This window comes from Notechis scutatus, chromosome 4 (genome assembly GCF_049901735.1).
Source record: "Notechis scutatus isolate UNSWTSFEM ecotype Mainland chromosome 4, rNotScu1.2, whole genome shotgun sequence".
Lineage (NCBI taxonomy): Eukaryota > Metazoa > Chordata > Lepidosauria > Squamata > Elapidae > Notechis > Notechis scutatus.
Window position 1 is genome coordinate 52523065 of NC_142012.1, and position 27201 is coordinate 52550265.

General features: G+C 42.0%; 2 protein-coding genes across 4 annotated transcripts in view; one reads left to right on the plus strand and one right to left on the minus strand.

Moving 5' to 3' along the window:
- The window catches only part of GUF1 (GTP binding elongation factor GUF1), a 32799-nt gene extending 26925 nt beyond the window's left edge, over positions 1-5874 (minus strand). Inside the window, exons 1-4 of one of the 3 annotated variants that reach the window (XM_087963479.1) lie at positions 5464-5874; positions 2435-3511; positions 1600-1711; positions 323-471 (exon numbers count right to left, since the gene is read on the minus strand). In XM_087963479.1, the coding sequence (XP_087819605.1) occupies positions 323-471; positions 1600-1711; positions 2435-2587 (414 nt within the window). In that variant the 5' untranslated portion in view covers positions 2588-3511; positions 5464-5874. The remainder of the gene's footprint in view (positions 1-322; positions 472-1599; positions 1712-2434; positions 3512-5463) is intronic. The other 2 variants (XM_087963482.1, XM_087963481.1) reach the window with 2 other exon arrangements.
- Positions 5875-11738: 5864 nt separating this feature from the next.
- YIPF7 (Yip1 domain family member 7) lies at positions 11739-26660 on the plus strand. The gene is made up of 6 exons (XM_026689274.2): positions 11739-11840; positions 12434-12535; positions 13693-13838; positions 21582-21727; positions 25530-25711; positions 26365-26660. Exons 2-6 carry the CDS (start codon positions 12435-12437, stop codon positions 26525-26527), a joined length of 738 nt encoding a protein of 245 aa, XP_026545059.1. The 5' UTR covers positions 11739-11840; position 12434; the 3' UTR covers positions 26528-26660.
- Positions 26661-27201: the final 541 nt, after the last annotated feature.

A 27201-nucleotide genomic window follows, 5' to 3' on the forward strand; every position in this document is an offset into this window, starting at 1 on the left:
TGGATTATTAAGTATGTTTTCCTTGTCATATTTCCTCATATTAATCCCTAACAGAAAAAACTCCGGTCTATGTTCTATTTTCATCCCACATATTTCTTCCAGCCACTTATGTAATTTTTGCCAATATTTTTGGGCCTCTTTGCAACTCCACCACAAATGATAATAAAGAAAAAGGAATTTATTAAAAAAAAAATTAATCCCACCTCAGCAAAGCTCACACACACACCTCCGACAGCCTCTGGCTGTGAGCGGCCCAGGAAGCAAAGTTAGCAAGGCAGCAAGCAAAGCAAGAAGCCCGAGTCATAACCAGCAAGGCACGTACCGGTGTATCGATGAGATTTAAGAGATAATTTGTTCCTTGGTGGTTATAAATGAGGGAAGCCGTCTGGGCTTTCACCGTAATGCCTCTTTCGCGTTCCACTTGCAATTTATCCAGCACCTGCTTATTATGGTCAGCTTTGGCAATTGCTCCTAGAGGATGAGAGAGAGAGAGAGAGAGAGAGAGAGAGAGTCCATGATCATTATTGTTGTGGTTTGCCAGCAGCAGGTGAGGATGGCTGAGGTCTCGGAAAGCGAGGACTCGGATGAGGGGCCTGTGTGTGATGCTGGGATGGGGCCAGGACCATCAGGGAGTGGAGTGCTACCTTTGGAGATGGTAGAGGCTGACAGCAGTGATGAAGAGGTCCCCGAGGAGCCTGTGCCCAGTGCGCGTCCGCGCAGGGCTGCTTGAAGGAAAGAGCAGCTGCAGCAGCACAGGTGACTCGGGAGTAAGGCTGCAAGGTAATGGCCCCTCCTTCAAGCAGATAAAAGCCAGCTGAGAAACCAGAGTTCTTTGCAGGAAGCATTCTTGGTTGGTGCTTGGAGACTCTTCGTGTTTGAAATATTCCTTGGCAACTTTATCTAGTGTTCTTGGCAGCCTTGCACAACCTTGGCAAGGCTCGTTCTTATCAGAGACAATTAGTTTGAAACAGCCTTTTAACTGGGAAAGAACGGGTCGTTAAGTGAATAACCACGATTGTTAACCAAGATGTCATGTGATGACAAGATTTACAATTCTACTTCCCCTGCCATTATTAAGGAAATCACCTGCGGTCATTAAGGTCTATCACTTGCATAAAAGCCAATCTTTTGGGGTGTATTTTACAAACTATTTGGCTTAGCTGTGAGTATATATGGTAAACATTTTTTTCCTACAATGCCAGTCTGTTGTAGTTTCAGTAAATGAAACAATCCTAATTTTATCATGTCTAAATAGAACAGAAATCTCAACACTTCCTTGTTTCTTGACTCCAAATGAATATGTCAGCCACCTCCAAACTTAGCAATTTTAAGATTTGTGGACTTCAACTCCTAGAATTTCCCAGCCAACCATGCAAGGCTGTCATGCTGGATGGAGAATTCTGGGAAATGAAGTCCACAAGTCTTAAAAGTTGTCAATAAATTAAATTTTAAGAGTCACTTCCATGGAGAAACACAACATTTTAAACATGGAAATCTCAGATATTTGAAATATTTTCAGAAAATACAAGAAACTTGGCATTACAACACATAACCAAATAGGCAAATAGAGAGGCACGCATTTTATAAAAATTACTGCACCTGTTATTTCCAGCAGCCGATCAGCTAATGTACTCTTTCCATGATCCACATGGGCTACTATGCTAAAATTTCGAATATTTTCTGCAGGGAACAAGGACATATCCACTGTATCCTAAAAAAGATCAAAAAAGAAAAACACCGATTAGTTAAAAGCTGTTTAAAAACTGTTTCATGAAAAGAGTACTTTCATAAAAACCTTTATCTTCTGATTGGATCATAATAATGTATATTTCCCAATGAACATACAAACATGGTTAGAAAAAATGACAAAGGAACATAAAGCCAGAAATGTTCTTGTTAGGTATTTTGCCAGAAAAATATAATAGAGGGAATGCATATTGAATATTACATGTTTTGACGGCAGCGAGGATGGTATTTGCGCAAAACTAGAAAAATGAGGAATCCTTCAGATGAAAATATAATCAAAAAAATATTAGCATGCGCAGAAATGGGTAGGTTAACATTAAAGATAAGGAATAAAGAAGACATGGAATAGTTTTTAATTTGAGATTCTTTTTACCAATGGTTAGAAAAAAAAAGTAGAAATTGGGTGTTGGAAGATTATTATTATATACGAGTAAAGAATATTATTACTATTATTATGTATACCGGTATGTAAAATGACCCAGACAATACACTGTTCACCAAACGCTTATATATGTTAAAGAAAAATGTATTAATAAAAATATATACAAAAATAATTTGTATTTCCTGTTCTTTGGAATCAAACTTTTTAACATGGCCCCTGACTTAAAGGTAATAACTGTATGCATTTTTGCAACAGATGCACCAGCTCTCTCTCCAACCGTACCAGCAAGTAACAAATTACAATCACCTTGTTTGTCCTGGAGCAATATTTCCTTGAGGGAGCAGCACGATTTAGAGATGGTTTTAATGTCAGAAGAGAAAGATACGAAAGAAAAGAAGTATTGTGGGGCATCGGACGCATGATGGAGATATATAATGCCCTTTTCAGGAATGAAGGCATCCTTCCAGATTAATCCCAAGATCAATGTCCGGGCTGAACAAAGGAAATGTTTACAGAACCCTATTATTTAAAATAATGTTTCTACAGTGATTTAATTTCTATAATGACCAGAAGCAGCTTTAGTCCAATTTCCCCCAAAAAGACAGAAGTAGGTATTCTTATAAAGAACACTAAAAAAGTAGGGATGGGGGGGCTTTTCAAAAGAGACTGGACAACCACTTGTCAGAAATGGTATAGGGTTTCCTGTGTGAGCAGGGGGTTGGACTAGATGACCTCCAAGGTCCCTTCCAACGCAGTTAGTCTGTCTGTTAAAAAAAAAACCAAGCATCTATTACTGTGTCCATTTCTTCTTCATAAAACGGATAGGCTGGATAAATCGTGCAAAAAAGCCAGCTTCATTTTTCTTATTTACAAATACACATCCGTTGCTGCCATTTTTCTTTCCCTAAATTTGCAGTATGTATATCTATATCTATATATCTCTATCTCTCTTTAGAATAGAAGAATAGAATAGAATTCTTAATTGGCCCAGTGTGATTGGACACACAAGGAATTTGTCTTGGTGCAAATTCTCTTTCTTTCTTTCTTTCTTTCTTTCTTTCTTTCTTTCTTTCTTTCTTTCTTTCTTTCTTTCTTTCTTTCTTTCTTTCTTTCTCTCTCTCTCTCTCTTTCTTCCTTTTCCTTCCTTCCTTCCTTCCTTCCTGGGAGATAGGTCACTTCCCAGAGAGCGAGTCGTAAGGCATGGCACGAGAGACGCAAAGAGTGACTTGGCAGCTACAGAAAAATGTGGAGGCGTATTGTGAACGAGGTCGCTGTAAATTAAATTTAGCTGAAATTTTAAACTTCCTCTTCTTTTTCTCTTCTCTGGTTTTCCATTGTGCTTCTGGTTTTCACTCCTTTGTCTTCTCTTGATAGGAGGTTGCCCTAAAAAGAATAAGGGATAACAGTTTCAATGGCAGCAAGCTTGACAGACCATTACAGAGAGCAAGGTTGAGCTTCACGCTAAGCAAGACATTTGTTAAGTGAGCTTTTGCCCCATTTTACAACATTTCTCATCAACGGTTGCTAAGCAAAGCACTGCAGTTTTGATAAGTTACTGACCCGGTCGTATGTTCCTCTTGGCTTTTAGGGGCTCACTAAGAAAGGATTTTTCGAAATGACCATCAGAACATTTAGAGTATTTCCTATATTATTATTAACATGCTCTGATGCTAAGGAGTTCGACTCCCTCTTGCCATCTGGAAAGAAATCTGGTCCAAATGCAAAACACAAGCAGTGGAGTTTCAGTTTCAGTTTCAGAGCACCAAGCAGCTTTAGTATAGAACAGTTGAGCCATATCCAGGCTCCTTGCTGTCTCCTTGCTCACACAGCAAATACTGTTTCAGTTTCCAGCCCTCAACTCTCTCACACTGACAGGATGCTAGCCGGATGAATACTGATGGGTGATGGTAGGCAGAGGCAGAATTATTTTCCCCCTTATTTTCCTCCCCCAAAATTAAGTCCGACCGCATAGTTTCCTAGTGAAGCATGGGTATCCAGCTAGTAGAGTGATAAATGTTATGTGTTATGGTACAAAGCCCGGGTATCGAGCTAGTATACTCTAAGCATGATGCAACATAAATTTTGGGCTCAATTGTGGTGGTAATTCGAGGATAATATTTGATTTAGGAAATCTATAAATCAAGAGCAATCTGTAGCATTCAGTTTTTCCAGGTTTGGCAATGCTTATAGCTGGTTGCTACTGTCTCTAGCTGGATAAATAACATGAGTTTATATGATTTAATTCCCTATTTAAACATGCAACAGTTCCAGGATGTATTAAATATAAAATTAGGCAAGTGGATTATCATAAAAGCAGCTAAACTTTAAAACTTGAGTTGTGTTGGTGTTTTGTTGAGGATGACTTTCCTTTTTTTTGCTTTTGGTTTCCCATTCCTTTCTGTCCTGTGTTTCTTTTTAGTTCTCTTTCTTTCCTAATAGTATTTTTGTCCTTTCCAGACATCATGTTTCTTAAAAAGGAAGTTTTACTCTTTCTCTAATGCTGCCTTTCCAAGGTCTTTGCTCTCACAACAGAGTTGCATATATAAGGCAAACAAATGTATTTTATATACATTATATATTAAGAATTGTGTTTTTTTTTAAAAACACTCAACAATTCCACACTAAATAATACTAATAATAAAATCACAAAGTCCTAAATGCCTGGGAAGTGTTAGATTAGTGATTTGTGATACGAAACTCATCATAGTTATCTTGCTTGCTGTGTGCACTGTCATTTTTGTGTATAATAATAATAATAATAATAATAATAATAATAATAATAATAATAATAATAATAATAATAATAATAATAATAATAATAATAATAATAATAATAATAATAATGAGACTGAGGCACATTCCTATAATGTAGCAGTACAGGACGTTCTCAACCTACGACCACAATGCAGCCCCAAATTTTTGTCGCTAAGTGAGACTTTGGTTATGTGAGTTTGGGCCTCATTTTAGGGCCTTTCTTGCCACCATTGTTAAGTAAATCACTGCCGTTGTTAAGTCAGTAAACCAGTTGTGAAGTGTAAACGGGGCTTCCCCATGGCCTCGGCTGGTCCGAAGGTCACAACAGCGGATCTCGCGACCTCCCGGGGACACATCGCAACCGTCGTAAGTGCGAGTCAGTGACCAAACGCCTCTGATTTTGGACCAGGTGACCCGGGGGATGCTTCCAAGGGGTCCTAAGTACCTTTTTATGGACATGACTGGGAAAAAACGGGTTAGGGTTCAGGGTTAAGGTCCTAACTAAGTCCCTTTTTTCCACCGCTGCTGTGAACGTCGGACGGTTACTAAACGAAGCACAGCGTCGCAATTTCGAGGGCTACCTGCACAGATCGGCGTTGGCGCTTCTCAGGATCCGGATTCATGCAAGAGGAGAGGCCTCCCTACCACCCCAGCCTAGAGACCACCCCCCTCCCCGCAGCTAAAAGATTGGGGCGCCCTCCTCCTCCACCGGTCCGGTCGGAGCACGTGCAAACCAACGCGTACCAGCCAAGAAACAACGTCGGTTTTCTCCACCTGGGAGGAAATAGAAAGGTGCAGAGAGGGATGTCCCTGGCTTTGCAAAAACGGGTGCAATTATTGCAATGCACCGTTAATGCGCCATTGCAACGACAATGGTGCAATTGCAACGGCCGGGAGAAAAGTGGTGTGTGTGTGTGTGTTTACTTTTGCAGGCAGTTTCCCTCCCTCCCCCCAATTGCTTGCTCTCTTTCTCTCTGCTCCTTGCTTCCCTCCTCAATTACAACCCCCCTCCCTTGCAGTTGCTTGCCTTTGGGGTGGGTTATGTAGTAGTCGCAGCTGGGACTTGCAAATCGATTTTCCTCTCCTGGGAAAACTCTTTTTTTAAAAAACCCTCTTAGGAAGGTTTGGAGGTGGAAAAGAAAGCTCGGATTTGCCAACCTGGGATTAAAATAAAAGATACCATCACTCTGACCTTTTTGTAAGTCTATAAAGGAGCGGGAACTGGAGAAAGCAGCCGGCGCGGACAGAGCCGGGGGAACGCGTTTCATTGGCTTAGCCGCAAAGTGGGTGGGGAGGAGGAAGCTACTACAGCTCCCGGCAGCCTCAGCGGGGCGGGGCCAGTAGTAAAGGTTTATGGGAGTCGTAGTTTAACGCAAAATTGTGTTGCTGCGGCTAGGGGACTTCAGTGGGTGGGTGGATGGTACAGATAGTCCTCCCCCTTTTTAAAAAAATAAATAAACAGTCTTTTATAACTTTAAAAAACAAACAAAACAAAGAGTACAAATATCTTAACTTCAATAGTTTGTGGCATTCGTCTTATACTATTATTTTGTGGATTATTTACAAATATGTACAATTTATGGCAATGTAAACATTAGTTTATATGTTGCTTATCATTAATTTTTTTATCATCCATTTATCTATCTTTGCTTAATCCAGTCATACCATTTTCCCCAAGTCTTATAATACTCGGTCTCCTCTCTCTCTTGTAACATCAGAGTTAATTTATCCATCTCAGCACAAGTCATTATTTTTTGAATGACCAATTCATCTGGTGGTATGCATATATGTTTCCAGCACTGTGCGTAAGCAATTCTGGCTGCAGTTAGAATATGTAATACTATATATTTTATATTTCTCTTGTATTTCTTTTTGAATATCCCCAATACATTTTCGCTAACCTTGAAGGAGGCAGATACCATCTATAAAACATCTGTACAATGATGCATTTGGTGACTGTTCCAAGTTACAACGGCACTGAAAAAAAAGGAACCGGTGACCATTTTCTACGCTTAGGAGGACCCTCTGATTCATGGGATCAAAACTCAGATGCTAGGCTGTAGAGTTGTAATTACAGGAATGTTCCAATCTCGGATGGCAAACCTCAGATAAAGAATGTTTCCAAGCAAATACAACTCAGGCAAACAAAATCACTAATCTATGGATAAAGGAGGATTAGAGAGGGGAAGTAAACATATGTTAGACTTTAACTAGAGATAATTAATTGTATGGATTACTGTACTAAACAGTAACAAAAGTTAAGCAGTAACCAAAGTTAACCAATGATGAAGGATAACTAAAAATGTATATAAATGCAAGACTATACTCCAATAAAGATCATCATGATTCAGTTGTTCATGATCAAACAACTCGACTGCCTCGTCATTACAACACTAGGCAACTGATTCGTACTTATGACGAGGTCCCGTCATCGAACGTAGTCACTGAACCGGTAGTAACATTGGTTGAATCCCACCCCTGCTTAACAACCATGTTACTAATGTAACAACTGCAGGGACTCACTGAACAACAGTGGCCAGATGTTCTATAGATGGCACTTTGCACCGGCAAAATTAGCAAAGATGTTCAAAGATAAATCAGCCAAAATGCTGGAAGTGCCATCAAACATTGGGAACATATTTCCATATGTGGTGGCCTTGGACAGAAGCTAAAAGATAGTGGACAAAAATACACACATAGTAGGTTGGGGGAAAAAATGATCAAGCAACACATAGATTTGAAACCTGAAATATTTTTTTATTAGGAATGGTACCTGAAGGTTATAGTAAAGGAAAAAAAAACATATTTAATTATACATGTGTTAACAGCAGCTAGAATTGTATTTGCTCAGAACTGGAAAAGCGATAAGATACCGATAGAGGGCAAAGTAATTGACAAAATATTTGAATGTGCAGAAATTCTCAAAGATCCATCTCATCCTAGGCACCCCTTTTTTTGAACTATTACCATCTCGCAGATGGTACAAGACAGTAATAAAAACAAGGACAAATAGGCTGAGAAACAGCTTCTATCCCAGAGCAGTAACTCTATTGGATTCTACTGTAGAGTGCAATATTAATGCAATATCAGGGGTTTTCAGTTCAATGTACAGAAGGTGAAGGACGCATGTTTGTGTTTATTTTCATTGAGAATATTTAAAAGAAAATAGAATAAGTAATAATACGATATGAAATTGTGTACGAAAGGTAAATATGTAACTATGGTCACGTTTGTATTGAAATGTAAAAACCTGGAACAAGGGGTGGGTTTCTACTGGTTCCGTCCACCTCTGTAGAACCGGGAGCTCTGAAGACCAGCAGACATAGAACCGGTTCTATGTCTGCTGATGTTTTTGCCTGCCCACCCACCCGGGCTTTTACCTGATCTTTATTTCCTGATTTTTCAACTTCAGCTGCCGAATGAGGCACAGCTGCAGTTAGAAAAGCAAGAAACAGGGCTGTTTCAAAGGCTGCTTCTCTGCAGGCAGCTGCTGATGACGATTTACAGGCGCGCAGCTCACTGGCCTGCAGGGAAGCTCGTAAATCCCAAACCGGTAGTTAGCCCTGTCGTATCCCACCCCTGCCTGGAACCACATTGTTCACCAAAAGAGATGTTTTTTAAAACATAAAAATAAAAAAAAATCATTGGACAATAAAGTAAACTAAAATGAATAGGTTAACATTGGTAATCAAAGAAAAAGAAGAAATTGAATATTATATGGTATGGGATGTATTTTTATCAACGGTTAGAAAATAAAATAAATTAAAATGGACAAGATGAATATATAAAGCAATAAGAAGATTGTTTAAAAAATAGATTATATTGGATAATACTTACAAGAAAATGTGATTGTTGTTATCGTGGTAAGCAAAGCATGAATTATAATGGTAAGCACAAGAAATATGTACCTAGTTGACAGGGATGGGATTCAGTTTGGTGATTATGTTGTAAAAGTCTATGGAGATTCTCAGTCATTTGTTAGCCCCCTTAACAAATGTCTCATTTAACAGCAGACATGTTGGACTCAGTGGCGGTCGTATGTCAAGGACTACCTCTGTTATAGCAAGTAGTAGCAGATAGATTTCGGAATGTACCCTGCGCCTGTTTTTTTTTTTTTTAACATCTACAATTAGTGTTATTAGTTTTCAGCACAGCGGAATAGCCGGAGATATTAACAACACAATCTTGTTTGTCATTTTAACAATTTTTCTGAAAGGCCAATTGGCTATAGCAATATTAAAAAAAAACATAACAGCCTGCTGCATTTAAAATGATTTGCTAATAAAGCCCATTATGTTTTTCAGTAACTCAGAAACTCGCGTAATGACATATAAACATTCTGAAGAAAATAATATGGAAGAATTCTCGAACTGGTACGCATCATTTTTTGCATTGTGGCAGAATATCCCAAGACATTGAGTTTTATGCAACCCCTGAATTTAATTTTTCCTGCCTTGGTTTTCCCACTGACCACAGTCGCCAAAATACTATTTAGGCCTCTCCCAACTGCAAAAATAGGGACACGGTGGCTCAGTGGCTAAGCCTCCGAGCTTGTCAATCAGAAAGGTTGGCAGTTCGGCGGTTCGAATCCCCAGCGCTGCATCACGGAGTGAGCTCCCATTACTCATCCAAGCTTCTGCCAATGTAGCAGTTCGAAAGCAAGCAAAAAATGCAAGTAGAAAAATAGGGACCCCTTTGGTGGGAAGGGAACAGCGTTCCGTGCGCCTTCGAAGGCGTTTAATCCTGCCAGCCACATGACCATGGAGACGTCTTCAGACAGCGCTGGCTCTTCGACTTTGTAACGAAGATGAGCACTGCCCCCTAGAGCCGGAAATGACTAGCACACATGTGTGAGGGGAACCTTTACATTTATCTGTAAAAATCTGGATAACCCTATAGGTAGTCCTCAACTTACAACCAAAACTGAGCTCCAAATTTATGTTTATGCTAAGTGAGACCTTAACTTTTCCCTCTTTACGTCTTCGTTTGTGCTAAGCTTTGAAGTGAGGCAGAGTAGAAATGAATGCCCCGTTTTTGCCTCCATTTTTCCACATCAAAACAAACAAAGGGGCAAAAACCCACAACAAAAACGATCCTTTTTTTCCTACACAAGACCCCTCTTTTCCCATTCAAAGTACAACCTCCCTCACCACCCCAGTTAATAACATGGCTGTTAAGTGAATCTGGCTTCCCGAGGGTCGCAAAAGGGGATCACGTGACCCTGGGGCACTGAGACCATCATAAATATGAGTCAGTGGCCAAGCGCCTGAATTTTGATCACCGGGAGGCTGCGATCATCGTAAATGTGAAAAAAATGGTCCTAACTAAGTCACTTTTTTTCAGAGCCATTGTAACTTCAAACGGTCACTAAATGAACCGTTGTACATTGAGGACCTCAGAGTGCAGCCAAGAAATAGCAGAACTCTTCAACAAACTGGATAAAAGAGCAGCGATTAACATATCCTGACTTATGGTTATTTGACCCAAAAGATAAATTCTCTGTTTCTGCTTCACCTTTTAGAAATTTTGCAGCGTCAGGCGAAATTCATACCGCAATGGAAATCAAGGATGTTCTTATAGTTGAAATGCTTAGCATTTAAATACGCTGTTGAATACATTTAAGAAATTATATTTAAACCTGTGCCATGCTGCTGCCAAAATGCATTGATTGCTTAGAGGGTTGGCTGGGCAGATGCTTAATGCTCTGTATAGTAATGGAAAGATGAAATTATTGCTTTTAGGAATCAAAATGTTTAATAAAATAAAACAAAATGGCCATCTAATTTTTACCTCCTTCCTTGTCTTGAAAAGCTACCCCATTCCCCTGAACATAAGACAAGTGCCTCACTTAGCAACAGAAATTTTGAGCGCAATTGCGGTCACAAGTCGAGGACTGCCTGTCTACTAGACCAACAAATGAAACCGACTGAGGTATCAATAGTTTAATGGGACAAGCAAATAACAAACCCAAAGAATGACTTGGATATGTGGCTTTTAATTCAGAAAAGAGATGTGTTATTATACCTTTGAAGGAACTCCTGAGAAAAAGCAAAAGAGAGCAAAATCAACTTTTGGGACATTAGCTATGAAGAATAATCTTCTATATATATATAACAGTAAAATACCCCTCATGCATTATCACAAAATCTCCAGAACCGTAAAGCCTACAAAGTTGAAATTTGGCACGCATGTTCCTTTTAGCTTCTAGGTGCTCACTAAGAAAGGATTGTTCAAAATGACCATCAGAGCATTAATATTTTCTATATGATTATTATTAACATGCTCTGATGCTAAGGAGTTCTACTCCCCCTCCCCACCTGAAAGGAAATCTCTTCCAAATGCAAAACACAAGCAGAGGAGAGGAGTTTCAGTTTTAGTTTCACAGCACTGAGCAGCTTTAGTACAGAACAGGTGAGCTAAGCCACGCCCAGGCTCCTTGCTGTCTCCTTCTTGCTCACACAGCAAATACTCTTTCGGTTTCCAAATAGGTGCCTTCCAATTCTGTACTATTCTAATCCACGTTAAATTGATTAGGATCCTCTCTTTTCTAATAGCTTTTGTTGGGTTTTTCTTGACTACAGACAGAATTATTGCACACGTTTTTATAAGTACAACTTTTGCAGGTTTTTGGTGCATTTGACATCCTCAAATATTCCCTCTTTTGTGTAAGTTTAGCAATATCTGTTGGTGTCTTCTTTATCAATGTTAGGTAATGAGGACTTTAGATTCAAGAGCAAAAATGACCGATAGTTGAAAAATTATGTGTCTTCTTTCTCTTTCAATTATTAGTGTTGTTGGCAAGTCAATCCTTTTTGGAAATGTTGCCTCACATGCTTTTTGTTCTGTCCTTTGGGAGGCCAAATTTAGGATGTTATAAATAGCCCAGGATCACCCGGGGTTAATATAAGGAAACAGTTGGTTGGATTTGGCGGTTTGTAAAACTGAATCAGTTTTTAAGGTAGGTTCTTTAAATATTAATTTTTTTAAAGGGGCTAGTTTCATAAAACGCAGCTGTTCCTAGCTTCTGCACCTCTTAAATGAGGGAAAACAGCTTGTGGATGGCTTGTTTCTGTTCTGATTCAGTACTTCCAAGAAATATTAATGATATTTCAAAGCACAATTAAAATTTAAAAATATCTGGAGGTGCTTTAGGAAGGGTGACATTTCAGCTCCTAATTATATTTGTGCATAATTCATAGGAAATGTCATATTTCCCGTTAAAAAAATCCCTAATTTACCCTACTTATTAAAAATAAATCAGATTTTTTGTTTGTTTGTTTGCTTGTTTTGTATTTGGCAACCCGTTTTTGTTAATTAGGAAAGAAGTAAAACTGCTGCATGGAATAATTGTTGTGTAAAATATTTTTAAATAAACGAAGGTGTAAGATTGAAGCGGGTTAGCCTGCTTGGGTTTGAAACACAATTTGCTAATTAGCAAGAAATAAAATTGCCCCCTGGCCCAATAGGCAATTTTCACTGCTCTGTAAATGTTTACCTGGGTAAAACGCTTAAGTCTTCAGTGCTTATGAGCATTTTTAAAAACCTTCTTAGGATGGCAGACTTTCTGCAGTTCGATATCGATTTTTACCAATCAAACTATGCTGCTGACAGTCAAGGGGAAAGCTCTGGAAGAACCGAAGACTCCGGGAAAAAGTGAGAATGTACATTATTTCATTTTAGCATGGCATTAAATCTGCAACAAAATGGAGCATATAATTGCAATCTACATAAATAAACCTAGTTATTTGCACAGTTGAACACTTTATGGTACCTATTTAAAGGAAGAAATCCAGCAAACAGTGCCATATTTTAGGACTTTTGAGAGTTTATCTACTGGCTGCCCTAATAAAATGATGTAGGCCATTTACCACCTCCACCTCATCAGTGCCTCAACTCTGCTGGTGAGTTAGTGCAGGAGAAGGAAGGAAGGAAGGAAGGAAGGAAGGAAGGAAGGAAGGAAGGAAGGACAGGAAGGAAGGAAGGAAGGAGGAAGGAGAGGGGAGGTGGGAGAAGGAAAGAGATAGGAAAGAAAGGAGATGGAAGAAGGAAGGAAGAAGGAAGAAGAGAATAGGAAGGGAGGGAGGAAGGAAGGAAGGAAGAGGGAGGGAGGGAGATAGGGGAAGAAAGGAGATAGGAAGGAAAGGAGATGGAAGAAGGAAGGAGGAAGAGAATAGAAAGGGAGGGAGGGAGGGAGAAGGAAGAGAGGGGGGGAGGGAGATGGGGAAGAAAGGATAAAGGAAGGAAAAGAGATGGAAGAGGAAAGAGGAAGAGAATAGGAAGGGAGGGAGGACGGAGGAAGAGAGGGAGGGAGGGAGATGGGGAGATGGGGAAGAAAGGATATGGAAGAAGGAAGGAAGAAGAGAAGAGGAGGGGAGGGATGGAGGAATGGAGGAAGGTAGGTAAGAAGATTGGAATAGGAGGGAGGGAAAGAAAGAAGAAAAGGAGATGAGGAAGGAAGGAGATAGAAAGGAAAGCAGATGGGAGAAGGAAAGAAGGAAGGAAGAAGAGAATATGAAGGGAGGGAGATGGGGAGATGGGAGAAGGAAGGAAAGAAGGTATTTAATGGGGGTCCATGGTGAAAAAGGTTGACAACCAATGGTCTAAAGCATGGGTTTCCATTGGCCATTTCAAGACTTGTGGACATCAATTCCCATGCCGGCTGAGGAATTCTGGAAGTTGAAGTCCACAAGTCTTAAAGTGGCCGAATTTGGATGTCCCTCCGGGTCTAAAGAAACCTTTGCTGAATCTTTACCTTCCCATGAAGGTCTCCATTCCAGCAGCCCCTGTTTTGAATGCTTTCTTTGTCCTAGGTTCCAGCCAGGACCTTGGCTGCCATCCGATGCCTGTTCTTCTCAGCCACTTGAAGGCCAGATCTTCCAACCCACAGATGCTTCTCCGTTCCCATCCAACCAGAGTTATTTCGATAGTTTTGAGAATGAGCCACCATTGCTTGAAGGTACAAAACCTAAACAATTATACCATTTGTATGTTCTGGCTGATGAATGCTTCTCACAGATTCGTGGCTAACCAATAATTTACCTTACCTTCCTCTTGTTCTTCATTCATTCCCCCTGCCTATTCTGGCCCAGGCTTCCCAAAATCACGAAGCCAACTTCTTGTCCCGATAAAACCCCTTTTATTTAAGGTTAAAGGGAATTCCTCTCCAGCAAAGTCCCGGTCAACAGTCTTTCATGAGATTTCACAACTACGGACCTTTTATCAGGCTTGGAGAGTTGCCAGGCCATATCTTCCAAATGCCACACTGTAGCAGACAATACTTGGCAAGAAGTCAGGAACAGATTTTCACCTTAATGAATTGAACTAATTGTCTCCTGCAAACCCCACTCCCCTTTCAGTCCTCTTTATTCCCTATGGGAGGGGCCATACCCCGTTCACCTTTGCCTTTACTCCCGAGTTGACCGTTATTCCTTAACTATTCCCTTCTTCTGGCAGCTCTGTGCATGAGCACATCAGGAACAGGCTCCAGATGTTCTTCTTTCCCACTGATCTCTGACTCCGAAGGCAGCTGATAACTGTCGGGTGGCCCTGGCCCTATCTCTGCTTCCGACGCAGAACCCTCGTCAGAGCCTTCCCCAGACTCCAGGACTGGCCCACGTTCCTCCCCAACCTCCTCGCTGTCCAAGTTTGCCGCCAGCTCCACTGGCTGCTTGCAGGCCACAACACTGCCCAGTCATGTATAATGTTCACTAATACTGTGACTTGTATAAAGTACATAAAATCTTTACTTTGCTGGACCTTTACTGAAGATCAACATATTTCTTTCTTGGGTTTATATTTCCCCTTTCCTTCAGGAGCTCAAGATCATAGAAACGTAGAATCAGAAAGGACCACACTTAGCTCAAATCTAATCTTCTCAAGAAAGCAAATCTTCCTATTTTTTCTCCACAACAAAAATATCCTTGTGGTCCAGATTGGGCTACACAGAGTTACGGGCCCAAAGTCGCTCGGTCAGCTTCCACGGTGAAGGGAGGACTAGACTTTGGGTCTTCTTGATGTCAGCCCAACATCTTAGCCTCTACATACAATCTGCCAGCATTCAATCAATCTGAGTAGAGCTGGAAGGGACCTTGGAGGTCTTCTAGTCCAGCCCCTTGCTCAAGCAGGAGATCATATACCATTTCAGACAAGCGACTGTCCAGTTTGTTCTTCATCCAGTGATGAAGCACCCTGTGATGACTTGGGGCATGACACAAAAGCAACAAAGTCACAAAAATAGATAAAGTCCCTTTAATTCCTCCAACTTGGCCTCCAATGTCCAATTATCATCAGCTGGAGAAAAAACTCTCCCAAGGACAGGTTTTAAACTGAAGAAATTCCATCCAAACTCAACGTACATATAAATTATTAATCAAAACCAACACAAATCACACTGCAGCAATTAACGAGACAGGGCAGGATAAGGGATTGAAAACATCAAAAGATAACAAAACACACATACTTGGGAGGATGCCAGAACCCAGATAAGACTTGACAAATGAGAATAATTTCACGGTTTGCTTCCAGCAACTTTGCCACGCGCAGTTTGCCCTTTTAAACAGTCTTCCCAGCTGCAGCCCATGAAGGGGATCAGGGCCCTTTCCTCCCCCGTAAACCACTCAACCCACGTTGCTCCCTTATCCGTTCTTCCCTGTGTGCCCTAGCATAAAGAGGGAATGGACCTGGGTCTTCCTCTGAATGCCCAACCAGCCTGTGCCCTTCCCCAGTTTCCTCCACAGCCACTGGAGCCACACTCCCACTCCCTGTCAGCTGTTCCACCTCTCCCTCTGAATCAGATTCCAACAGGGGCATGACACACCCACAATGTCTGGTGGCAAGGTATTCCACTGGTTAATTGTCCTCACTGTTCGGAAGTTCCTCCTTAATTCCAGGTTGGTTCTCTCCTTGATTAATTTCCATCCATTGCTTCTTGTCTTACCTTCTGACGCTCTGGAAAATAAGTTGACCCCCTCCTCTTTGTCGCAGCCCCTCAAGTACTGGAGCATTGCTATCATGTGGCCCCTAGTCCTTCTTTTCTCTAGACTGGCCATACCCAAATCCTAAGAATAAAATTCATTTATGTAGAATGCGCAAGTTCTGACTTTCCAGTGCAAGAAGCCCACAAGCTCCCCAAATGATCACCAAATGATCCTCTACTCTACACCTTTACATCTTTCTTTTTGAGACAAGCCACACCGAAGTTGTAACTAGCTTGATCTTAACTTTTGAAGTAAAATGTGTTTAAAATGATGTTCATGTCCAAAGGTGCCAAATTAAACGGTTGGAAGAAATATCCTTCCGGGTTCAGTTCCAAGTGGGGAAAAAAGACACTGGAAACATGGAGGCTGTTTGGAATGATGGTTTAATGGTGGGCAGGACCACATGGCTTGGAGCTCCAAAGTGAAAAGGATGAACACATGCTCCAAGGTGAAGGAAAAGATCAAGAAGAAGGAGGAGGGCTGAAAGTGCCTGGGTTTTATACCCTCTGTTGAGATTTGAATTTGAGCTTGTATTCTGATTGGTTGTCAGACTCCCATGAGGCCGTGCAGGGGCAACTCTGTAGGCTGTCCTGAGTCCCAGGCTTGGTTGAGCCTTGCTGGATGATGATGTAATGAAAAGGCTTTGGGCAATTCCTACAGCTCTACCTGGAGATCTTTGTTATGTAAAATATTCTGTCCCAGGCCTTAATGGCCCACCCATTAACAAAGTTGGGGTGAGCTTCTACTTCTGAGGTGAGTTTCTGCTTCCGAGTTTCTACTCCTTTTAGGGGAAATATTCTGCCTTTTTAATATTTCCTAGGACAGGGGTCCCCAACCGCCGGTCCGTGGACCGGTACCGAGTCCGCGGAACAAGTCTTACTGGGCCGCTGGTTGCTGGCGCCGCCATCTTTTTGGTAAAAAAGTGCTTCCGGTGAGCTTTCGGTGAAAGCTCACGGAAGCACTTTTCATCAAAAAGATGGCGGCCTCGCGCTCGATGAGCTTTCCGGGTAGAAAGCCATTTCTGCCGAAAAGCTCACGGAGCGCAAGTGCCCGCTCATCTTTTTGATGAAAAAGTGCTTCCGGTGAGTCACCGGAAACACTTTTTCGTAAAAAGATGGCGGCGCTAATTGATGCCGATACCGGGCCGTGGCGTCAAAAGGTTGGGATCACTGTCCTGGGACATTTCAATTTTCTAGGAGAGGGGTGGGTGCTAACTTCCTGCAAAACAAACAAACAAACAAACAAACATGGGAAGGGGGGGGGAATCCATTTTAATTTGTTGCCTTGCATTTGTAACCACAGACACATGTTTAGGTTTGAAATGACAGCACCCCTATTTGCATGGGAAATAAAGACATAAAATCATATTTATGGCACATGCATCATGCACTTTATTGCCTCTAGATGACAGCATCTCAATAAATTTTGCACTCAGATTTCATCACGCTGCCTTTCCCTCTGTATTTATACGGCATAATCAGACACCGTGCGAAGATGCCCATAATTAACAAAATGCTTATCATTTCGTTTACATATTTCATCATAAATTTTCATAGGTTCTTTTTAAGGGTCAATTATTCCAAAAGTCAAAAAATGTTCCTGTGACTCTCAGTTAGATCTACTCTGCTGCACAACCACTAAGTTTGGTATGTCAAAGAGCGTAAAATCCGGTGTACAAAATTATTTAATGACCGTTCGAAGTTACAACAGCCCAGGGGAAAAAGTGATGTAGGACCATTTTCATCCTTGCAAGCATCCCTACGGTCCATGATTGACATTTGGATGCTTGACAACTGACTCATACTTGCGACGGTTGCTGTATCCAGTGTCCAGTGGTGGCATTCACATTTTTTTATTACTGGTTCTGTGGGCATGGCTTTGTGGGCATGGTGTGGCTTTGTGGGCGTGGTTTGGTGGGCGTGGCAAGGGAAGGATATGGCAAAATCCCCATTCCCTCCCCACTCCTGGGGGAAGATTACTGCAAAATCCCCATTCCCTCTCCACCCCACTAACTTGCTTTCCAGCTCCATTCTCCTGTGCAGGGCAACCAAAGAAGACCCAGCCAATCAGCTGGGACTCAATGGGAGGCAGCAAATAGATGGGGCCAGGGCCACCAGACTGTTATCAGCTGCCTTTGGAGTTGGAGATCAGTGGGGCAGAAGAAAAGCTGGAGCCTGTTTCCAGTGTGCGCATGTGCAGAGCTGCCAGGAGAAGGGAACAGTTAAGGAATAAGAATCAACTTGGGAGTAAAGGGGAAGGATACTGCAAAATTCCCATTCCCTCCCCACCCCACTAACCTGTTTTCCAGCTCCGTTCTCCTGTGCAGGGCAGCCAAAGAAGACCCAGCCGATCAGCTGGGACTCAATGGGAGGCAGAGAAGAGATGGGGCTGGCGGGGCCAGTCAAAGATGGAATTGGCCAGTTCTCCAAACTACTCAAAATTTCCTCTACCGGTTCTCCAGAACTGGTCCGAACCAGCTGAATAACACCTCTGCAGGAAAGGGTGAGGGTGGAGGCCCCCAACTGCTGATTGGCACTACCGGATCACTACAACCGGTGTGAACTGGCAGCATACCACCACTGCCGGGGTCATGTGATACTATGCCCTGTTGCAACCTTCTGAAAAGCAAAGTCAACAGGGAAGCCAGACTCACTGAACGACCGTTTTGTTAATTTAAGAACTGCAGTGATTGACTTAACAAAAGCGGTGAGAAAAGTCCTAAGATGAAGCAAGAACTCATTTAATAAATTTCTCACTCAGTAACATACATTTTGGGCTCGGTTGTGGTTGTAAGTGGAGGAATACCTGTACTTAGGAATGCAATCATACACTGGTTGACTTCAGAGTAACTTCCCTTAAATGATGTTAAGGGTAAAGGTTCCCCTCGCACATCCGTGCTAGTCGTTTCCGGCTCTAGCGGGAGGTACTCATCTCCGTTACAAAGCTGAAGAGCCAGCACTGTCCGAAGACGTCTCTGTGGTCATGTGGCCAGCATGACTAAACTCCTTCAAAGGCACACGGAACGCTGTTCCCTTCCCACCAAAGGTGGTCCCTATTTTTCTACTTGCATTTTTTTTTTTACGTGCTTTTGAACTGCTAGGTTGGCAGAAGCTGGGACGAGTAACGGGACCTCACTCCGTGATGCGGTGCTAAGGATTCGAACTGCCAAACTGCCGATCTTTCTGATCGACAAGCTCAGAATCTTAGCCACTGAGTCACCGCGTCCCCTTAAATGATGTTACTGACACGTTAAAAAGATATAGAAACTGCACTACTTGGTTTATAACATCTGCACCAATTTTATTTCTACAAACCCCTTAGAAGAGAAAATTGAATTAATATCTTTGAGTCCTTTCAGCCAAAACCTAAGAGCAACCTCCTTGAAGAAAATTAATAGAATATGTGGTCAGGTTCAGTGAAAGAAATATTAATTGGATTTACAACTATGTAATTTTTTTTATCATTGTAGTGATTTCCTCGAAAGCATTCTTGATGGTTTAATATTCATTGATCTTGGGTATAAAGATAAATTGTTAATTGGAAGTCTAGGATCGATTTGTATTTTAACAGGCCTTTATCCTTCTATTTCTCCATTTCGTTTAAGAGAATTTATAAGCGAATAATAAACCATCAAAAGTCTCACTGCATATGCAATTGCTTGGTGGGAAGTACAGAGATTCATAATTGATCAAGTTCCACACAACGGATATTTGTTTTAACTTCTGTTATATCTCATCTTTCCTTTGGGCTCTCCTTGATATTTAGTGTCAATGACCCAATCACCATCTTATTTTTATGATCCCATAAACCCTCGCAGGGTGGAGTCTGAGCAACTGAATGGAGCTCAATGTTTACTGGCCGGATGCTCTTCCTGTCACCAAGGTGGAGTTTTGTTCAGCAGATATATTCTTGTTGTGCCCAGAGAGAGAAATATCTGCCTCTACCTACTCACAGCTTCTGATTGTGAGGAAAGAGCTCTACCTCCCAGCCACCGTACCACGAGTGTCGATGACCCAATGAGCCCCCAAATTTTGCAGATTATAAAATATTGTTCAAGGATCGAGACCCAAATGTGCATTTAACCCTACAAAATATTGATGCTAAATGTTGGTCCCTTTACTCATGAGAAAATTATGAGATACTCATGTGGGGATTTGATTCCATAATTCCGTTGTCTTTTATTAACTTAGTTCCCTTGAAGGGGATTTTTTTTTAAAAAAAATTCTGTACAAGTAAAAACTGAATTTGATTTTTCTGGATCAATGTAAGATATATCAGTTTAAATCTTTGGGGTTTTTTGCCTTACAATCTTTGAAACAATTCCATTAATAAGCTTATATCTAACACGTGACTCCCTCAGTCATCTTGGGAAAATATATATCTTGTTTTGCCTATATTTTATAATATAGTTATTTTAAAAAGTTATTTAAAAAATCCCCAGGTTTTGATATCATTCAGCTTTGATATCATTCATGTTTTTAAGGTTATTGTTCATTTTATAAAGGTGTGTGTGTGTGTGTTTTGTAAATCAAAGCATACCATATTTGTCCTGGCAAAATCCAAATGAACAGAATGCAACAGAGAAACATTTAGTTTTTATTTATTTGTTTTGTATTCTGTGTTTATTATTTTTATAAATAACTCAGGGCTGCATACATATCCAACACACCTTCCTCCTCCTCCTATTTTCCCCACAACAACAACAACCCTGTGAGGTGAGTTGGGCTGAGAGAGAGGGATTGGCTCAAAGTCAAGTCACTCAGCTGTCTTTCATAGCTAAGGCGGGAATAGAACTCACTGTTTCCTTGTAATTAGCCCAAAGTCACCCAGCTAATTTTCATGGCTAAAGCAGGACTAGAACTCACCATCTCCTACTGATTGGCCCAAAGTCACCCAGCTGGTTTTCATGGCTAAGGCAGGACTAGAACTCATGGTCTCTTAGTGATTGGTCCAAAGTTACCCACTGGCTTTCATGGCTAAACTGGGACTTGAACTCACAGTCTCCTGCTTTCTAGCCCGGTGCTTTAACCACTAGTCCAAACTCTTTGCTGATATCTCATTCATGATACGACATGAATGTTCAGTTATAGTAATCCTATAGTTTTGTTTTTGCACACTTTTCCCTGTCCTCATTTGACATGGATTTCACGTTGATCGTTTTAGAATCCCGCCCCCCTTAGTTGTATTGGAAGAAAAATCCAATTCCAGTTCCAAGTTGGGAATAAAGTTGGAGGCTGCTTAAGAAAGAAAGGGGTCATGGCTGGCTCTATAGGCCAAAAGGGAAGTGCAAGTCCTAGGTGTTTTGTCTGAGCTAAGCCTGCCTATTGTGTTGCTTCTCTGGAGTTTCTGCCTGACCCAGTCTTTCTGAACGGGATTACCAAAACTGCATTTCTAAAAGCTGGCCTCCTCAGTTTCTGCTTGGGGCAGGGAAAACTGGGGCTGGTTTCTACCTCCCTTAAGATTTCTACCTCCCCCCACTTCTCCTTTAGGGGAAATATTCTATCCTGCCTTTTGAATAACCCTCAAAATATTTCATTCTCCAGGAGGATGGGTGGGTGCTGACGTTCTACAGTTGGAGACCCAATTAAGATGTTCCGTTATCTTATGAGTCATTAGAACATCACACCCAACTTCTTCTTTTGTTTCTTGAGATCCTCGATGCACCATTATACCCAAAAGATTTTTTCCTACCCCTTTACCTAATGAATCTTTTTCTGTTGCAGAGTTGGGAATCAACTTCCACCACATTTGGCAAAAAACATTAACCGTGCTGAACCCCGTGAAGCCAGCTGAAGCCGCCATTATGAATGAGACAGACCTGGCTGGGCCTTTGGTTTTCTGCTTGGCTCTGGGATCCACGTGGCTCTTGGTAGGCTAGACTTCTCCACACGAAGGGAACCTAACTGTCAACCATGGACTCCAATATTATAGCCGGCCTGAGATATTTTTTTTAAAAAATGTGTAGCATAAGTCATATCTGGAGATTCCTTCCACTTTATAAGGCCTTGGCAAGACCACACTTGGAATACTGCATCCAGTTTGGGTTGCCACGCTATTAAAAAAATGTTCAGACCAGTGGTGGCGTCAACTCATAAAATATTTCAATGATCTTTTTAGAGTTGCCAACAGAAAGGGAGGGGGGGAGCAGCGTGGCAGCTTGCAAACCGAAACTGCATTCCATAAATGTTTTCAAAGATAGTAACTAGGTGACTGAAGTTCCTGCTGCAGCAAAATTCTAACTGGAGAGCATGATTGATGACTCTGGGCTATGGAGAATAGGAATTAGGATAACCCAGAGGGGTGGGGGAAAACCAGGGTCAAGGGTGACAACGAATGATGTGTTTCAGAGTTGACTACACCCAGGTAGCACCATCATGTCTTCTCCTAATAAATCTTCTTTAAGCTTTGAAAATCCGGCTAGGGACTCATGATTTAAATGGGGGTCACTACCGGAGCCCTGACAGCTGGTATGCTGCCTTTTTGGACTGGTTCTAGTGAACCTGTAGCTCCAACGATCAGCTGACTCCGTCTCCCTGCTCCACCCTATCCTGTCCTATATTTCCACGTTTTTCAGCTCAGCTCATTCGCATGGCACAGTAGATTCCCGCGCCTCAGCTGTTTTACTTACCTGGGCTGCCCTAGAAGGTAAGCTGTAGTGCTTGAAGTTGATGTATTTTGAATTATGCGCGCATACACAAAGTGCGCACGCGTGTGGGAAGCGCACTCTCATAGAACTGGTAGTAAAAAAAATTGAATGCCACCACTGGTTGAGACTCTAGAAGGAGTGCAGAGAAGAGCAACAAAGATGATTAGGGCAGTGATCCCCAACCTTTTTATGGCGTGGCCGGTACCGGCATTAGCTGGGCGCCGCCATCTTTTTGATGAAAAAGTGCTTCCGGTGACCTCACCGGAAGCACTTTTTCATCAAAAGATAAGGCGCCAGCGCTTTCGATGAGCTTTCGGGTAGAAATGGCTTTCTACCGGAAAAGCTCACGAGCTTAGCGCCGCTCATCTTTTTATGAGAAAGTGCTTCTGGTGAGCTTTCTACCCGGAAAAACTCACCGGAAGCACTTTTTTCATCAAACCAGCTTGCCCGGTAGGACTTGTTCCACGGACGTGCCGGTCCGTGGACCGGTGGTTGGGGACCCCTGGATTAGGGGACTGGAGGATAAAACATATGAAGAACGATTGCAGGAACTGGGTATGTCTAGTTTAATAAACAGAAGGACTAGGGGTGACACGATAGCAGTGTTCCAATATCTAAGGCGCTGCCACAAAGAAGAGGGAGGGTCAAACTATTTTCTGAAGCTCCCAAAGGCAGGAGAAGAAATGATGGATGGAAACTAACCAAGGACAGAAGCAATCTGGAACTAAGGAGTATGTTCCTAACAGTGAGAGCAATTAATCAGGGGAACAGCTTTGCCTTCAGAAGTTGTGGGTGCTCCATCACTGGAGGTTTTTAAGAAGAAATTGGTCAACCATTGGTCTGAAATGGGGTAGAGTCTCCTGCTTGAGCAGGGGGTTGGATTAGAAGACCTCCGGGGTCCCTTTCACAACTCTATTGTTCTGTTATTCCTTCCTTGCCATCTGCTTTGGTAATTGAAAGCATTAATGTTGGAACTTACCGGACATATTGTACCCTGACATTATTAATTTTCAAAAGGGAAGGGGTTAATTTAAATGAAAATAGGTGCACCTGCACTGTGGATTAGGAAACTGAGTAGAACTATTGTTTTTATTCAGAGATTGTGCATAAAAACTGAACACTTCAACTGATTTTCGGTTTCTTCCAATGCTGGTTTTCACTTGCTATCTCTTTGATGATCGATCCTGAGCTTAGTTATGGGATTCAGAGGCCTTCAGGAAAGCTTTGCCAGCCGCAGAAGAAGTTCCTTTTTAAAAAAAATTAAAAAAATTTATTGTGTTTTTTTTATATACAACAAGCCATTCCATTTCAATTGTGCACTGACTTGAATACATATTTCAATTATTTGAAATATTATAAATGATATTCTTCTTATCAAATCTAACAATACATCAATGTTCCTGTATATATTCCCATATACAATAATAATATCACACATTATAACTTTGCTTAAATTTCTCTAATTTCTCTATAAATACATCAAATCTTTTTTAGGTTCTATTCTATCTATTGATAAAACATATTCCATACCATGTAATATTCAACTTCTTCTTTTTTTAAAAAAAATTCTAGTGTCAGTCTATTCATTTCTGCACATTCAAATATTTTTTCAATTATTTTTCCCTCTATCGGTATTTTATCACTTTTCCCATTTTGGGCAAATACAATTCTAGCCACTGTTAGTACATGTATAATTAAATAAATCTTTTCTTTACTATAACCTTCTGGTACCATTCCTAATAGGAATATTTCAGGTTTCAGTTCTATATGTTGTTTAATCATTTTTTCCAACCATGTGTGTATTTTAGTCCAATACCTTTTAGCCTTTGTGCAAGTCCACCACATATGATAATATATTCCTGGCAGTGGTGGGATTTAAATTTTTTTACTACTGGTTCTGTGGGTGTAGCTTGGCAGGTGTGGTGTGGCTTGGTGGGTGTGGCCTGGTGGGCGTGGCAGGGGAAGGATCCCGTAAAATCTCCATTCTCACCCCACTCCAGGGGAGGGATACTGTAAAATCCCCATTCTCTCCCCACCCCACTAACCTGCTTTCCAGCTCCATTCTCCTTTGTAGGGCAACAAAAGAAGACCCAGCCAATCAGCTGGGACTCGGGAGGTAGAGAATAGATGAGGGTGGGCCCAGTCAGAGGTGGTATTCCAAACTATTCAAAATTTCCACTACCGGTTCTCTGAACTACTCAAAATTTCCGCTACCAGTTCTCCAGAACTGGTCAGAACCTGCTGAATACATCCACTGGTTCCTGGTGTTTGGTGACATTTCCAACATTTTGTTGATTTATCTTTAAACATTTCCGCTAGTCTTGCTGGTCGCAGAAGAAGGAGTTCTTGAAGGCCTCTCTCTGACAGTGAAAAGGAGGCTGGTAGTGACATACTCAAGTGAGATTAGTCAGTAGATGACATTCCCCGAAAATAAGACCTGGTGCCTTTGTGATGGCAAAAATATATATAAGACAGGGCCTTACTTTGGGGGAAACACAGTAAAACTATTGAAAATCTTACTGACTGCAGAGGAAGCAGATACTCATTTCAGACACTAATGATGTTACACATCGGATACACATACAGGTAGTCCTCAACTTACAATGGTTCATTTAGTGATCGTTCACAGTACAATGGCACTGGAAAAAGTGACCAATGACTGTTTTTCACACTTACGATCATTGCAGCATCCCCAGGGTCACAATTTGGATGTTTGGCAACTGACTCCTATTTACGGTGGTTGCAATGTCCTGGGATCATGTGATCCCCTTTTGCGACCTTCAATGGAAAGCCAGGTTCTCTTAACCACTGTTTACTAACTGATCAGCTACAGTGATTCACGGATCATCCATAGCAAGGACTGTTGTAAGATGGGGGTGAAGTTCTCTTCGCAAATGTCTCACTTAACAGCAGAAATCTGAGGCTCAGATGTCGTCATAAGTTGAGGACACCCCAGATTGAAAAATAGGACAGCCTTGCTTCTCTAACCCAACCACCTTGCTCTTCTCTTTGCTCATTTCTGCAGGCAGGAAAAGTCCATTTTGGCTACGTCTACGGCAGCAGTGTGATCGGCTGCCTAGCCATCCATGCTCTGTTGAATTTGATGAGCCTTGTAGGGGTTTCCCACGGATGCGTCGCCAGTGTGCTTGGCTACAGTCTATTGCCCATGGTGATCTTGTCCACCTGTGCCGTATTTTTCTCTTTGCAGTAAGTATCCTCTGAAATGTTGTGAATGGGAAGAAATGGTGCTCATGCATTTTTTGACAGAGTATTTGTAGCTCGGGTTGAATTGTGGGGTCCTCTGAGTTTGGTGGTTTTCTTGCAGACATTTCATGACCAAACTAGGTAATAGCATCAGTGCTAGAAGGGGGTGGGATTTGCAGAAAGGAGGAGGAGGAAGAGGAGGAAAATAAGGAGGAGGGGAAAAGGAGGAGGAGGGGGAGGAGGAGGGGGAGGAGGAGGAGAAGTGAGGTCCTTGGTGAACTCTGAGCTTGGTGGTTTTCCTGCAGACGTTTCATGACTCAACTAGGGAACAGCATCAGTGCTAGAAGGGGGTGGGATTTGCAGAAAGGAGGGAGGAGGAGGACTGTGGAGTCCTTGGTGCTCTCTAAGCTTGGTAGTTTCCTTGTAACTTTGAACAGTCACCAAACGAACTGCTTTAAGTCGAGAACTACCTGTGTCTTCACAAGCTGTAGCTCATTCCGTAACCTCCCTAGAGTTGGTCAATGGAAGTAGAAGCGAAGTTGTTCAGTCACCATTGGTTGAGTAGATTTTTGAAGGACAAATTGTAACTGAAAGTTAACATGGGAGTCCTGATATTTTTGCTCCTGACATTTCCTAAACTGTTGTTCTTCTTTCAGAGGCATCCTTGGGACTCTGATGGCCCTGATCATTATTGGATGGTGCAGCCTCTCAGCCTCCAAAATCTTCGCTTCCACCTTGGCTATGGAAGGACAACAGGTTTTGGTTGCTTATCCTTGTGGTTTACTCTATGGCCTTTTGGCCCTCATAACCATTTTCTGAGCTTTGCTGTCGTAGCAGGATGTGGTGCAGGGGTGGGATTCTACTGGTTTCTACTGGTTTGAACCGGTTGTTATGATTCTGCGCAGTTTGGAGAACCGGCAAATTGTGCCCCTGGCTGGCCCTGCCCCTCTCCGCCCACCCTTCTCCACCCACCCCTCCCTCCCCAGTCAGTTCTTATCGCGCATGCGTGACATCGCACGCATGCCCAACATTGCTGACTGCGTTCTCCCCCGCCCAGTTACTCCTTAAGGTATTTCTTTTTTCCCCCTCCCGACAACCAGCTGTTTCAATGATCAGCTGTGCTGGGATCCCCCTCACTGTCTTACTGCTTTGCCAGGAGGCTTCCCTGAGGCCCAGGAGGCAAAAAATCCCAGTGTGTGTGTGTGTGTGTATGTGCTGCCAAAAAAGAAGCCACAACCACCCATGGCCATGCCCACCTAGTCACACCCACAGAAACAGTTGTTAAAAAATTTGAATCCCACCTGAGGTAGTGTCTTTTCTCGACTGCAATGGTGGGAACTAGGTTGCTTTTATGACTTGTGGACTTCAACTCCCAGAATTCCCGAGCCAGCATGGGTACCATTACACACACACACACCCCCCCCAGCCATCACTCTGCAGAACACTTAATTCCCACAGTCCTGTCTCATTTCTCATCATTTCTCATCTTCTCA

What these genes read in the sequence shown, in the direction of transcription:
- YIPF7 (XM_026689274.2), top strand. Translation starts at nt 12,435, where the DNA reads ATGGCAGACTTTCTGCAGTTCGATATCGATTTTTACCAATCAAACTAT. An exon ending in TGAGCCACCATTGCTTGAAG is followed by an intron (nt 13,839 to 21,581) that starts GTACAAAACCTA and finishes TTTCTGTTGCAG; the next exon opens with AGTTGGGAATCAACTTCCAC. An exon ending in TGGGATCCACGTGGCTCTTG is followed by an intron (nt 21,728 to 25,529) that starts GTAGGCTAGACT and finishes TCATTTCTGCAG; the next exon opens with GCAGGAAAAGTCCATTTTGG.